The sequence below is a fragment of the Erithacus rubecula genome (assembly GCF_903797595.1).
Source record: "Erithacus rubecula genome assembly, chromosome: 5".
Lineage (NCBI taxonomy): Eukaryota > Metazoa > Chordata > Aves > Passeriformes > Muscicapidae > Erithacus > Erithacus rubecula.
The window spans coordinates 54,770,991-54,785,228 of NC_136687.1; the positions used below are offsets into that span (position 1 = coordinate 54,770,991).

General features: G+C 38.4%; 1 protein-coding gene across 11 annotated transcripts in view; it reads left to right on the top strand.

The window, feature by feature from the left end:
• The window catches only part of MAPK10 (mitogen-activated protein kinase 10), a 160,888-nt gene that overhangs the window by 87,166 nt on the left and 59,484 nt on the right, over positions 1-14,238 (top strand). For all 11 annotated transcript variants that reach the window (XM_079306531.1, XM_079306534.1, XM_079306533.1 and 8 more), the window contains one exon: positions 7,255-7,424. In XM_079306531.1, the coding sequence (XP_079162657.1) occupies positions 7,303-7,424 (122 nt within the window). In that variant the 5' untranslated portion in view covers positions 7,255-7,302. The remainder of the gene's footprint in view (positions 1-7,254; positions 7,425-14,238) is intronic.

A 14,238-nucleotide genomic window follows, 5' to 3' on the forward strand; every position in this document is an offset into this window, starting at 1 on the left:
TTGTCTCCCACTGAACACCATGTGCTGTTGTGGTCCTGAAGCCATGAGATTGCATTTCTACAATTCTGCATTTCTACATCATCCTTGAAATTGTTCGGTCACAATGTATAGAAGCCCACAAAGCTGAAACTAAATCTTTGATGCAAAGAAAAAGCTTATTGATGTATCCAGGTTTTGGTTCTCTTGGTTGATTTAATTAATTTATTTAGTAAATCTGTGTGCATAATTTTCACTTGTGAATGAAATTACTTTTTTGCTCACTTCTGAACAGTGTTTTGTGCTTGAATTCTGTCTCATTATAGTTTCAAGGTTTTTTGGGAGATGGAACATCAGAAACCTAACTAACTGGAGAGATATTAGGGAAATTCTTCTCTTTTTGGGGCTGAAAACAATGCTGCATTCTTAGAAATGAATTTATGACAAACACTTTTTTTTTATTTTATATTGAGCATAGAGTCCAAGTGAAAGCACAGTTGTTAAAAAGAAAGGGCTATTACTTGTGTGTAAGCATTTAACATGAAACAGCAACAGGTGTTGGAAAATTTGCTTTATGTTTTTTAACTAAGGGACACTAAATATTAATTCTGCTGACAAGGCTGAGGAATCATCAGCTCTGGGATGGGGCTTGGCTGCTCAGTTTGATAATCTGCTTAACTGCCTTTTCTTTTTTTATCACCAGTTGTTCATGTGCCCGTGTTTAACTGGCTGAATTCTTCCACTGCCAACTTTGTCAAATGTGGTATTTTTGTAAAGTTTTGACAGAGTTTGCTTCCCAAAAAAAAAAAAAAAAAAAAAAAAAAAAAAAAATCCTGCAATTGCAAAAAAATTGCCAAAAAGGGTTGGTTTTTTTTCTCAGATTGTATGAGAAAAGTGTTATTGATGAAAAAATGCTTCCACTGTGCAGAATAGAGGTTTTTTTCATAGCTCTCCTTTTTTTTTTTTTTTTACTTAGGCCATTTTGGATACATTTTTATCACTGAGTGAGATTAATTCCTGTTTAAAGGCTGCAGCAGGTACCCAGAATGGCATCATCCACTAAGTACATACAAAGGGATACTATCCTGACATTGCAGGGAATAGAATCCCATCCTTCAAGCACTTATCACACAGATACCTTTTCAAGGTCTTCAGACCTTCAGATTGATTCTCTTGAGGATAAAAACTGGTTTAAGCTTCATGTTCATTTATTCTCTCCATAAAGATAGGCCCTGATCCAAATAACAGCTAGAACTTTGTGCAAGAACAGTCTCTAAATTAAGTGTCTGGTTGCATTAAGACCTGTCTTGGATGCTGTTCATTTGTATTGTTTAGAGTGGGATGGAGGTTATATCTCTGTCCTTGGTCCAAGCATCCAAATCTTTATTTAGAGATTACAAATTGTGTCCAGGTGGTAATATTGTTTATTCCATTCTTATTCCTGCTTCCATTTGAAATTTATGCCTTGCTGCAGGCTTTCTCCAAACTGTTTGTGCTGAATTGCCTTTCTTAAAGCTCTAAAATTGAAGTGAACCCCAATTATTTTTAGTACTGGGCATGTAATTTTTCTTGTAATATATATTTGTGGCCTAAAAGGGATAGCTTTATGCCATAGCACTGAAGAAAAGTGACATTTACATAATTAAAGGCTCTTCTCTTTGACTTAGAGCTTATGTCACTGAACATCCTAGTTTTGTACAATGAAATGCTAATTCAGCAGGAATACAATTTTAAGGATTTCCAATTCAAGGAAAAAAAAAAAGAATGGCCCTTCCTGAGAAACACTCAGGGGCACAAGTAGGGTAAATATGTACCTCCCCACCCCTTCACCCTGTTTGCAGTGAAAAAACACCCAAATCTGGAATTACTGGACATGGGTAGCCAATTCATGGTGTGAAACATGAATTTTTTAAGGCTGAGGAAAAGAACACCTGCTTTTCTTTAGGAAAAGGAAATCTGCTTTTTTCTTTTTTTTTTATCATAATAGAAAAGTAGGAAGAGAAGGCTGTAGAATTTCATTAGACTTCTGTTAGACTGGTATCAGCAACAAGGTTAAATTCAAAGTAGAGGGCTCAGTAAATCCATGTTCATGCCAGAATTCTGGCACTTGAAATTTCTGTGAGAATTAGAGCTGTACAAGTGGAGTTTAGCCATTAAATTCATAGTGCTGTTGGCTTAGCAGATGCAGCCAGGGGAGCAGGGCTTGCCTCTAATGCACATTTTCAGAGCTGGCCAGAAGACTGAGGGTTTTACCATACCCATGAATTTCAGTCTGTACAACATTTAAGGTTAAGTTGTAACTTTAAGATATTATCCTTCTGCATCCTGGGGGAACCAAAGGCATCCACCTCTGCAGTGTGGTGTGGTGCATCCCATCTCTTTGTCTGAGGTGGGTGAGGATGTGAGGGAGCCATTGTGAATCTGGCTCAGAGCATCCTCTGAGCTCTGCTCCATCCTGCTCATCTCTGAGCTTTGTGCCAGCTGCAAATCAGGAGCCAGCCTTTCATCCTTCAATCTGATTCTTTCACTCACCTGCACTGGAGGGCTTTAATTGATTTCAGCAGCCTCAAACAGGTGTTCCTGCCAGGATTTCTGTGGGCAGACAGGGAAGGTAAAATTTCCTCTCTGCTGATGCTGCCAGTGGAATCTGTGGCAGCACTCACTGTCTTGGAGATGCAAAGGAGAGCAATTTTCTTTAAATTGCTGCTAGCATGGTTTGTATTTATTAAAGCTGAAATGTATGAGATGCTGAGCTGCAAGAAATTGCCATATTTTAAGCTCGTCAATAATAGAAGGAATGGTGCTCAGAAACAAAGGTCTGTCAGTAAAATATAGTAAGTATAGCTATTTTGTAGGATAGAAATGGACAAATAAAATGGGGTATCAGGCAGCAATTCACCTTATGATATAGAAAATAACATATTTTATTTCTGTTGGGCTTTTTAACTCTTGCTCTCTGTACTCTGAAAGAAAGGAAAAGAGTACATTTGTAGCTCTGTGTGAGGCAGTAAGTTGAGTTCCATTGAATTTTTAAATACTTGTCCTTTGAAAGCAAAATATATGCTGTCTAAACTGTAATGGTGAGAGTAGCTTTTTCCTTCCTCTCAAATACTTCAGTCTTGACAGTTTATTTTCTTTTCTCTTTCTCACTTGTCAGATTACTAAGCAAACATCATTGCAAATGTGGCTACATGCTCAAGGGAGCTAACAAGGATAGCTAGATTTTCAGGGCTGAGAAACACTCCTTACTCTTAAATTTTTCAGTATGGAGGAAAGAGAATAGCATGGGTGAATATGTGTGTGGGCATTAAAAGTTTTCAATTAGGAAAAAAAAGAGAAAATAATGGTTAATGCATTTTTGTATGTATGAAATGAAAGCCAAGTACCTATCAGTGTTGAAGTAATGTGATTTAATTGTCCAAATATTTATGGAAACTAAGAACAAATGGCATTTCCATGCATGGTTTGTCTCTGAGGAATAATCTTTCACCTTACACAGAGGTCTGGGAAACTTAGATATGTTTTGTTTGAAGTTTCACACCTGCAATGTTTACTGTTAATCTGGGACAAGTATTGTAGCTTGCCCAAGTTCATTTGAAGTTCACCTGAAAATTTATTAACTCACTGGAATTCCCTTTAGTATATGAGACCTACACGTTTTTACTGTGGTATCCTGACTGCAATGTGTATCTATAAACTTCCTTCCCCCATGTATTTCTTAATGAAGTGCTAAATCCTGGTTTCTTCTTCTTTCTTCTTCTCAATCACATTTGAAAGGAGTTTGTGGTTAGGTGCATCTACAGAATGGTGTATACTGGAAATTCCTAGCCCTGGGTTCCTTTCTGATGCCATATAAAAGTTCTAATTTAAGCTGCCTGTACAGGACTTGTAAGCATAGTGCAGTAAAACCTGAATCTGAAATAGCTTAGTGGTGTACAAGGGAGTGTCTGGGGGAATATTAATATCTGTAACACCACCAAGGCTTCTGGAAAGGGTTTAAATGAGCACTCAGGATGTAACAGGAGAAAAGCAAAATGTGGTGTATAGGCTTTTTAAGATGAGCAATGTGAAGATTTGGAGAAGACCATTTTCATGAGGGTTTGAAACTAAAACTAACATTGACATGCTCTAGAAAGAGTATGTATTCCTTTGCTAAAGGGAAAAGATTTTTTACCTTAATTTTGGAGTGAAAGAAAACTGCCATTTCCTTGTCCTCATTAGGAAGTGGCTGTTGAATCAACCAGAGATGGTTCTTGATTATGTGTCAGCTTGTCTTGGGGATCTGATCAAATGTGATAAATCCAAAAATGCTGTTAATTCATTGACTTAAGGATTTGATGTAAGTCAGCATCATGACAAGGGTAGTTACATCATTCATCTCCTGTTGTGAAAGTAAACAGTGCACTGGGCTTTAGTAACCTTACTAAGCTTTGTTTTGCTTATTTAATTTTTGTTTTGCTTGTTTCTAATTTTTGGTAAAAATTAGAAAATATAGAGTAAGGGGTTTTTTTGTAGTTTTTTTTTAGCAGTGTGAGTTTAAAGCAAGGAGGCAGCTTAGTTGATGACCTGGAGCTTGGCCTATCTACAAAGCTGAATTTTTTGTCACTCAGAGGAGGCATTCTGCTTGAAGTAAACTTCAAACTAAATCAGCCTGCCTTGAATTTGGAAGTAATGCTTGGTGTTTGCTTTCTAGCAAAGGCATTATGGGACACAAATTTTGAAGTAGGGAAAAAGGTAGTAATCTAAAAAGAAAAAATAATTCCATGGAAAATGAAACAGTCTTTACCTTCCTCTCTCAGACAGAGTTAGGAGCAGATTGTCATAGGAATGGTCTGTGTTGTGCAGAGGGAGCTGCTCATCAGCACATTTGCATTTTCTTATCAGCTGTAGTCTTCTGGGTCCACAACTTTAATTGCTGTTGACTGAAGCAATTGGATATAATAATTATCCATATAACTGAGCTACTACTGAGTGGTTTTTCTGAGCTGTTTTAATTGATTTTAAAGACATTTCTGGATGTAAAAGACCCAGCTGCTGGAACTGCAGAAGTTCAAAAATCCCACTGTATCCAGCCTGAGTTTCCTGAGGCTAGCAGTTCACAGGTTAGGCTAACTTAAAAGCAAGTAATTTTTTATTCTAGACATAGAGTGATAAAATATGTGTTCCCTTGTAGCTCCATACCACACAACAAGTTGTCAGGTGGCTTGGGAGTGAGGACACAAACAAGTTGTGGCAGGCCTGGCTCATCCAAGCCTTAACACAGTCATCCATTTGTTTAAAGACTTCACTCTATGTGCACTTCCAGAGGAGCTGGCTGGGAGTCAGGCTCACTCAGGAATGCAATTTTTATTGCTGACACTTTATACATAAACACTGTTTGCGGAGTAATGGGTGTTAATGCTGGGTATGCCCTGTGTTTTTCTGATAATGACACCAGGAAAAAGCTCCAAACGTGTTTGTCTAGCCAGGGGGATCTGTGAAATTTCTGTCAGTCAGGAGCATGTTATTAAAAATACTCAAAAAACCTCTCAGTTCCAGGTCTGGTATGAATACCTGGGCTGAATAGCCAAATTTATGCATCTCTCTTCACTGAATGGAAGATGTTTTAAGACTAAGGCTACACAATGTGAGTCAGATGCAGCCTGTTTATCTTCCAATGAAAAAAATTCAAACTTCTTTTGGAATCATTTCATCCTCTGGAAGCTTCAATTTAGTGCTGTGTCAGTGTTCATAAATCTCTCACTTTCTGTGTTAGGGCAAGGCCTCCCCTCCTGCCCCCTCACAATGTTTGATGCATAATTAAAGTTTCCACTTGGTCTCATTAGATGAGACTGTGTTTGAATGAAGAGCTGCATTTATTAAAACATTTCAAAGTCTCTAAATGAGGTGTTTAGGGTGATGCTGTCCAGTGCCAAAGGACCTTCCAGTCAGATAATGAACAGAAAAATAATAATTTTTCGAAGACAAACCTTCAAATCCAAATTATTTGCAAGGTCAGTAATCTGTTTTAAATGGCCAGATTTTTGGAACACTGGAATGATGTCCTTTTTAATTGAAAGAGTAATGTAATCAAAATCAACTTTGCTTTTTCTCTACTCTATCAAATTTCAACTTAGTAGTCCATAAACACATAATACATTATCAGGTTTTTTGGGGGGAAAGAAATTTGTAATAGAGCAAATAAGAAAATGTATAAGGTGTGTTTGGGAGCACTGGAAAAAAAAGCATAGATGGAGGCATAGCTGGCTTTTTCTTCTTTGTAGAAGGCATTTGGACATGTCTTGACTTCCATAATTGAACTGTCAACTCTTTTAGGGCAAATCTGTTGTAATAAGTTGAGCTTTTGCCTCCTGTGCTCAGCATCATGTACTATAGAATCCAAAATTGCAAGCACTTAATTCTGATTTTTATCTCAGATTACTATAAATTTGCTCCATAATCCATAGGGAACTGAGCTCAGCAGTAGTCATAAAGCGGTTATAGTGTAACTTGCTGCATGGCAATTTTATAAATTTGAGGGAGGGGAGTTTTTAAATCTTGTAAAAATTATTGGTTTTTAATTTTACAGTCTTGGGGAGGAACACAGCTTTGCAATGTTAGCAGCAGTTCTTGGTTTTGTGTCATGAAAATTGGTGTTTGCTGCATTTGTTAGGTCATGAGAGCAACTCTCCCTCCTATCCTTAGGAAACCAGAACTCTGGGAAACCTCCAGAGTTTCTGAATAAATCTCTGTGACACTGAGCCATGCTGGGTCACATTTTGTCTCATTAACTGCTCTGGTTTTTTGCATCCCCTGTTGAAAGGCTCTCAAGGCCTTCATCACCTGCTCAGGGGAAGTTTTAGCACTGGTGGGAATACATTTTCTTGCTCTGTCTGATCCATAATGAAAAACGTGATTCCTGTGCCTCTTGTCCCACTTCCACACTGATGAAAGTCACCTTATTTTAAATTAATTGCAAAACAAAGGGCAGAACCAGCACGAGCACATCCTCCAGTAGTCATGAAGCAGGAGTGATGGCAGGCAGACACCAGTAGCTGGCAGCAACTGTGTCACAAACATCAGCTGGAGAATCCACTGGTTTTCTTTAATCAGTGCCTTTTTATGGTGACTTCCTCCATGAAAGAAGGTTTGATACAGTCTTTATGAAAATGAGCCAAAAATAGAATTTACATTAAAAAATGAGTCTGACAGTACTTTATCAGTATTCTGATGTTTTACCAGCCTTGGTTTCTCCCTTTTTACCAATCCCTCTCCCCCTTCCCTTCTTCTGCACAACAGGGATTTGGGAAACAAGTGGATGTGTCATACATTGCCAAGCATTACAACATGAGCAAAAGCAAAGTTGACAACCAGTTCTACAGCGTGGAAGTTGGTGACTCGACCTTCACAGTCCTCAAACGCTACCAGAACTTGAAACCCATTGGCTCTGGGGCTCAGGGAATAGTTTGGTGAGTATCAGCACTTTCTCTCATGATGCTTTGAAACTCCTTTAGTGTTTTGCATCTCTTCACAGTTTGCCAGCCCCAGCCGTTGTCTAAAATTGCAAAAATAGAAGTCAGGCAGCAGAGATCCTGAGGCAGGAGGAGCCCAGTGGTTTGCTGATAAATTCCCCAGCTGGTGAGAGTGATAGCATTGGGTTTGTTCCTCCACGCAGCAAAATGGAGCTAGCAAGAAAGCAGGAGAGAGATCTTATCTTAATTGACAACTGTGACACTATTTCCAGAGGCAGTGCAAATAATATCCCAAGTAAACCCTGTAATTTTAGTCTTTCTACAGTAAAAATCACTGAGAGCAATACAGAAACTTGTCACATCCCATAGCATTCTCAAATATTCAGGATGGAAGCCTTTCAAATTGAGGTAACTGCTAGTGTCTCCTTTATTTCTTGAAAGTGATGTTTCAGTGATGTGAATAATGTGAACAAAAGACAAATGCAGTAGCTCTCCTAAACAATGCAATTTGAATTTAGCATGTTCAAAAGTTGTGGAATCCTGGGTGGCTTTTGCCTCTGCATTTTTAGGCATGGCTTTTAAATGTCTGTGGCTTGTATTTAAGTGTCAGTGTGCAGGCATTTGTTACCTGTTTAAGGCATTTGGGTAACTAAAACTATTTTTTATTTATAACTTGCTCAGAGGTGAATCTTAATTCCATCTGTCACCTCTGTCACTGGGGTTTTTTCAGAATTTGATGTGTTACTTTACAGGTGGAGGCAGTGGTAAAGCAAGAGGTTCCTTTAACCCAGTGACAAATGGTTTTTTCCATGGATTGCTGTCTTTGGCACCATAATTCACAATGCAACAACACTGACAACACATCCTTATGTCCCAGTCCATCACTTCCAGTGTTTAGTGTACTGAGATTGACCTAAATGGCCAAGTACCATATTCCTTATCTTAAACACAAAAGAATTCAAGGTTGCTTTTTAAGAGGCGTATTTTGGGCTCAGTACTACTGAAATCAATTGTACAATGTTCAATTGTATGTTCAATTCCATATGAAGCATAGTTTTTCTTCCTCCTTACTATCCTCTGTTTGTTTCAGAGAAAAATCAGTTTTTGTTGAACCTCTCTGCAACTGAATTACTGTAATGATCAATTGTGAGCAGGAAAAAATAGAGAAATTAAGCTAAATAAAATCAAAAGCATGCTGTGAATTTTACTTTTATACTAAGTGTTGACAGCAACATTTAAGAATTTCTTAGGGAAGAAAATCAAATCAGAAAACAAGCATGTTCAAGTGAAAGTTAACACAAATCCCCTGAAATGGTGAATAGCATGGAGAGGCCATAAAATGCCTTTTTGATGATATAGAAGTGTTGCATAGCAGATGGGGAAGATAATGAGCATTTTTTTTCTTAGTTTGTGTTACATAGAAACTGCCTGTCATAAGGCATAATTTACCAGAAATACAACAAACCATCCATCAGCAAAGCATGAAGAATCAATGGTGAAGTGATTAATTAATGGAAAAACAATTGTGAGATAAATATTTGTAGTTTAGCTAACAGAAAACAATACATGATAAGAAGCATCTTCAGTTGTGTAAGTTTCTCCTTACCGAATATTAATATGCTTACACAGTAATCTTTAATAGAGTAAGTGTCTGCTGTAGAAACTTACTCTGTTTAGAAGTATTCTGATGGAAATAGAGTAACATCTATAAAAAGCTGATTAGGTTGAAAAAATACTAAAAACCTGCCTATTTATGCAGCACGCTTGCTGTGGTGGGGGAAGTAATTTTTCCTGGTTGTCTTGTTCCTTTGCAAAGAATAGCCACAAGGAGTGTCTCTATGAAAATAGTGGAGAAAGACCTAGGATATAGTTTTGGTTTTTTTTCAGACCCGGTGGCTCTGTTTATACTCATGTTTATACATATGACTGGTTCAAGAAGTGTCACAGATTTGGGATTCTGCAATTCTGCATCCCAGAATTAGAAGTGTAGAAGCCAAATGGGTGATTCCTGATTGTTCCCTCTGCCAAGGGCAGGCACAGGCAGGATGGCACAGAGGGGTTTAGGCTCAGTCTTCTCAGGGCATGCACAGTTTCTGCATTTTCCTTCAGGATAACTGTAGCTGAGGACATTACCTGTTTTGGAGTGGAATAACTTTGGTGCATAGTAACACTTGGTTTATGGAGTGATGGAACATGGCTGCTGAATGCTAACTCCTTTTAGGAGGAGAGACCTGATGTTTTTCAGGCTCTGGAAGGCATTGCAGGGTTCCTAGGCAAAGCCACAGAATACTGAAATCTTTCTCATATGGTTCTATGAACAGGTTTCAAGATAAGCAGGAGATGTCAGTGGAAAACAATTTATGTCATGGAACAAAAGCAGCCACAGAACGCAAGGAATGGGATTATCAAAGTAGGGACTTGATGTCACTGGATTGTGCTGAAAATTTCATCAAAGAAAAAGATATATTCTTGATATGGAAGCAATAAATATATTAAATCTCCAGGAGATGATAATTTAGTGAATTACATTAAAAAGAGAAAACCATATGGTGTGATTGTTATAATTGTGCCCATGTGAAATAATTCTAAACCCAGTAAGGAAATGGCATTTCTACAGACATAGAACATACAGGATCTTTGGAAATTAATCTTTGGGCTGTTTCAATGGGTTTTGTGTTAACTATGTTCACAAAATTATTTTTAGCAGCCGAAAGAAGGAAAGAAAACAAACTGCTTGGAATCTCTTGAGCAGAGAAGCTCCTCTTCACCCTGCAAGCACTATTCTTTATGAAAGTGTGAGCTGTTTGCTCCCTGTACATCACACTGACATCTGTGAGAAAGCCTATAAAGGGTGTGTTTGCACATCATTATCGTGGTGTTATTACAGGCATGATGATGATGGGGCATTGCTGAAACACAGCTTGGAGTTTATTAGAGCAAGCTGTAGTTGTAAAATCTGCATCAGCTTGTAACCACACGAGTTAATTTTTGAGTCTGTCACAGAAACAGGAATCTTTTCTGAGTCTAATTAGATATGTGCCACTTAAACTGCTGAGAGGAGTAGCTGATAGCCCTCTGCAATGCTAGGAGGGAGTTGACCCCTGCCTTATTTTGCAAGGGGCTGAGAGAGAGACAGGTCCCTTTCAGCTTGGGTTTATGCAAGGTGGATGATGGTGGGTGGAGAGGAATTCTCACGTTCCATAAAATCAACAGAAATATGCTGATGTTGGAGTGGGTGTTTCTTTATGTTTTAGATGAATGCTTTTTGCCTGGAAGCAAGGTAATTGATCTCTAGGTTTTCTGCTGTGGTTTGCAAGCTATCATTTTTATGTTGCCTGTGATATTTTTGATACTGCCTGTGATGTCTAGAAAAATTGAGTTGCACAGAAATATTTCAAAAGCATCTTGAAGGGCCTCTGACAGTTTTTGAATTTATGATAGAAGCAAGGGTGAAGTCCAGGTTTCCAAGGGAGATAGAGAAGAAATCACTTACCAGCTTGAGGACACAAGTAATTAAAATCCTAGCAATATCTTATGAAGACATTTGGCCTGGTTTATGACCACATGGTGGCTATACCTCTGTGTACCAGGAGAAAGTGATAACTTTGAAAACAAAGTTGTCTGGGTGAACATCAAATAATTGGGTCTGATGATGCCTTCCAGCTGAAATCCTTTATCTTGGTCTTTTCTAAAAAGTGAGCACAAGCTTTTATGCTGTATGAGATGTGGTCTAATGATGTGTCAGCTGGACTGGGAAGGGCTTTATTCTGTCTTGTTGATGCAGGAAGTTTCTGTGTGAGTAATGTTTGAGTGGAGGATATGGGAGAAGGAATTATGCTTTTATGAGAGCTTTGCAGTGAATGCATTATAAATTTAGAAAGACACCTCATCTGCAGATATAGAGGAGGCTGTAAATATATTCCTGAAGTAGTAAAGTGGGAAATGTGCAACAGATATCTTTCTTTGAATTAGTGGTTTGATAATACTTTTGAGCCTGAACCTAAAGGACGTAACATAGTCTTTGGGTGTTCCCTGTAATAGATGGAGCCAGCAAAACAATAAATAACTTGCTGTGTTGCCTAATATCACCATAGGTTCTCCTTTGCTGATTTAATTGTAATTTGGTGGTTGAATTTTATGGAGTGCAGAGTTCTTTCAGATCAGCCTGTGGTGATGGTTGTGCTTGTTGTAGCTTATAAATCTGCTGATTCCTTCCCTAAAGTAATCACAGCACCATAGAATCATTTAGGTTGGAACAGGCCCTTGATATCAGTGAGTTCCCCCAGCACTGTCCATCAGTAAACCATGTCCCCAGATGCCACATCTGCACATCTTTTCCAATACCCCCAGGGATGGTGACTCAACCACTTCCCAGAGTGCTCAAAGGCTGGAGGAGAAATATGACAGCTATTGTCCACTACAAGATGCAGAAACTCTTTTGTACAATGATTATCCTTCAGTTCTGGTTTTGTGCAGCACCATTGACTCCTGAGCTGGGTATAAGGATCTCAAGGGATATTGCAGTGGGAATATTGATAAAAGCCATAGAAAGGAGCAGTTGATGCTTCTGACCATAATCAAGTCCAAACTCGTACTTCTGCTACAGTGCAGTGGGAAAAACACAGAGAATAGTGGTTCTATCAGTGTCTTAGAGCTAATACAAAATTTTATTTGTATTATTTAGCTGGACACTGGTGTATTCAAGTTCTTGAGACATTAATATTTTTCTCCATTGTGGTCCTGCTATCCCACTAATACTGTTTTGATTTCTTTCTGTCATTGAATTGAAATACTGTATTCCCTTATAGAGATCAATGTTTGTGCATGTATAAACTGTCAGAATTCCACAGAAGTTCATAGGTGCTCTCTTTGTGGGATTAATCATGAATTAGAGGAGGAGAACAAAGAATACTTGTCATTCAGAGGCAAAATGGGGTGAACAATGTATTTGGATATGCCTTGAATTTCAGTGGCCCTGAAGGGAGTGGCAGCATTAATTTTGTCAACCCCAGACCCATGTGAATCAGAACTGAGCATATGTTGTGAGTTTGGTTATTTCCATTCCAGTTACACCTTGCAGGCTTTCTGTTCTCTGCATCCTGTTGGCTGGCACTGCAGATTGATCCTGTTCTGCTGTAGATTTTTCAAATTGTGTCCATTAGTTCAGCCAGTGTTCTCTTCCTCACACTGTTGTGTGCTTTGCTGATGTGCTTTGACATCCTGCTCCTGAGGAAGTTTTTGAAGACAATTTTTAAAGAGTTTTACAAGTGTGTTCTGTGAGAGGAATGTTGGAAATAGCTGTCACTTTGCTGGGAACTGTTGCTGTGCTGATAGCAAAATAAGCATGACAGTATAAACAAATTCTGCCACGTTTCCCAGTGCTAATATAATCCCATATGGGACAACAATCCAATAGCAACATGTGGTCATTTAAATTATTTTTTCTTCTAAGTGCAAATAGTTAAAAGTATTCCCAGATTTATTTTTTTTTTTTTAATTTCTTATTGAAATACCGGAAGGCAAACTCACAGCAAGCTTCAGACCTCATTCATTTGTGCATTGCAGGATTTTTCCCCAGCTCTCAGTTTGCAGTTACACTGTGATATTCTCTGAATTTTCTGGTACATTGTTGCTCTGAAGCACCAAAAACTGTATGTATTTGGTTGCCCATTGATCTGGTGTGCATCTGAAATAGCAAATGCTTTGTGATTCTGATGTATCTATGGCTTGGTTCTTGAGAGAGACAGCAAATTTCCCAGTTGTATTTGGAATCTGGATCACCAGCAGGTGAATTTTAAGGTGCTGAGAGATTCCCAGTGGTTCCAGCAAAGGCTGAGTATGTCTCTGTATTTGACCTCCAGAATACTGAGTGGGGGTGCTTATTTAAACTGGTCAGATTTGTGTTTCTTAAGCTGATTTCTTAGAGTTTGCACATTAGCCCACATCCAGTTTTGCTTGCATATGGAGTGAGAGGAGTCTTGGAGTGCTCTTACAGCACAGAACTGGGCTTGGATATGGAAGGAACTGCTGCTAGGATCACAGAGAGCTGCTGCCATGTGACAAACTATACATAACATCTGAAAAATAGGACAGATGGATTGGGTTTGAGCATTGTTTGCTTTGATTTTTGCAGCTTCTTCTATCTACTAAGACTATAAGAGAGAAAGAAGAAGAAAAGAAAGGATATATCAAAAAATATGTCTCAATTTCTTTTTCTTTTTTTTGTTTGTTTTTATTTTGTAATGTCAATTTTTTATCAGAATGAAGAGATTCCTGGTAGGCAGGGAGTCACCACATATTTCATGTTTGCCTTCTTTTGTTTAATTTCCCTTTGCTTGTGCAGAGAAATCTAAAATTTAAAATGTAGTCACAAATGGTATGTAATAAAATGTGCCACAGTATCCTTTTCTGGCAAAGAAATCATATCTTCTGTCTCTAAAATACACTGCCTGTATTTCTATGTCCTTTTTTGATTCCTTTCTCCTTAAAGAACCCTTATGGTTTCTATGACTACAACAGTTAAGCAGGCAACATCGATTCCATATTTATGCTCTGTGAGTTTATGAGGGGAAAAAAGTAAATAATTTGTGAGGGAGTCATCTATCTCTGTGCAATCTGTTTTTGTGAAGCCTGGCAGCAATGCTGCCTTTACCTGGTCACAAATCCAGGGTCAGGCTCATTTGAGAGCTCTGGCAGCCAGGGTTTTCAGCTGGGATTGGTACAACCCTTGGGCATAGAGCAGGTTTGTTCATAGCTGGGGCTGGGGCTGTGGTCCCCTTGGAGCCATTAAAAAATGTGTCAGCTGTTAGTA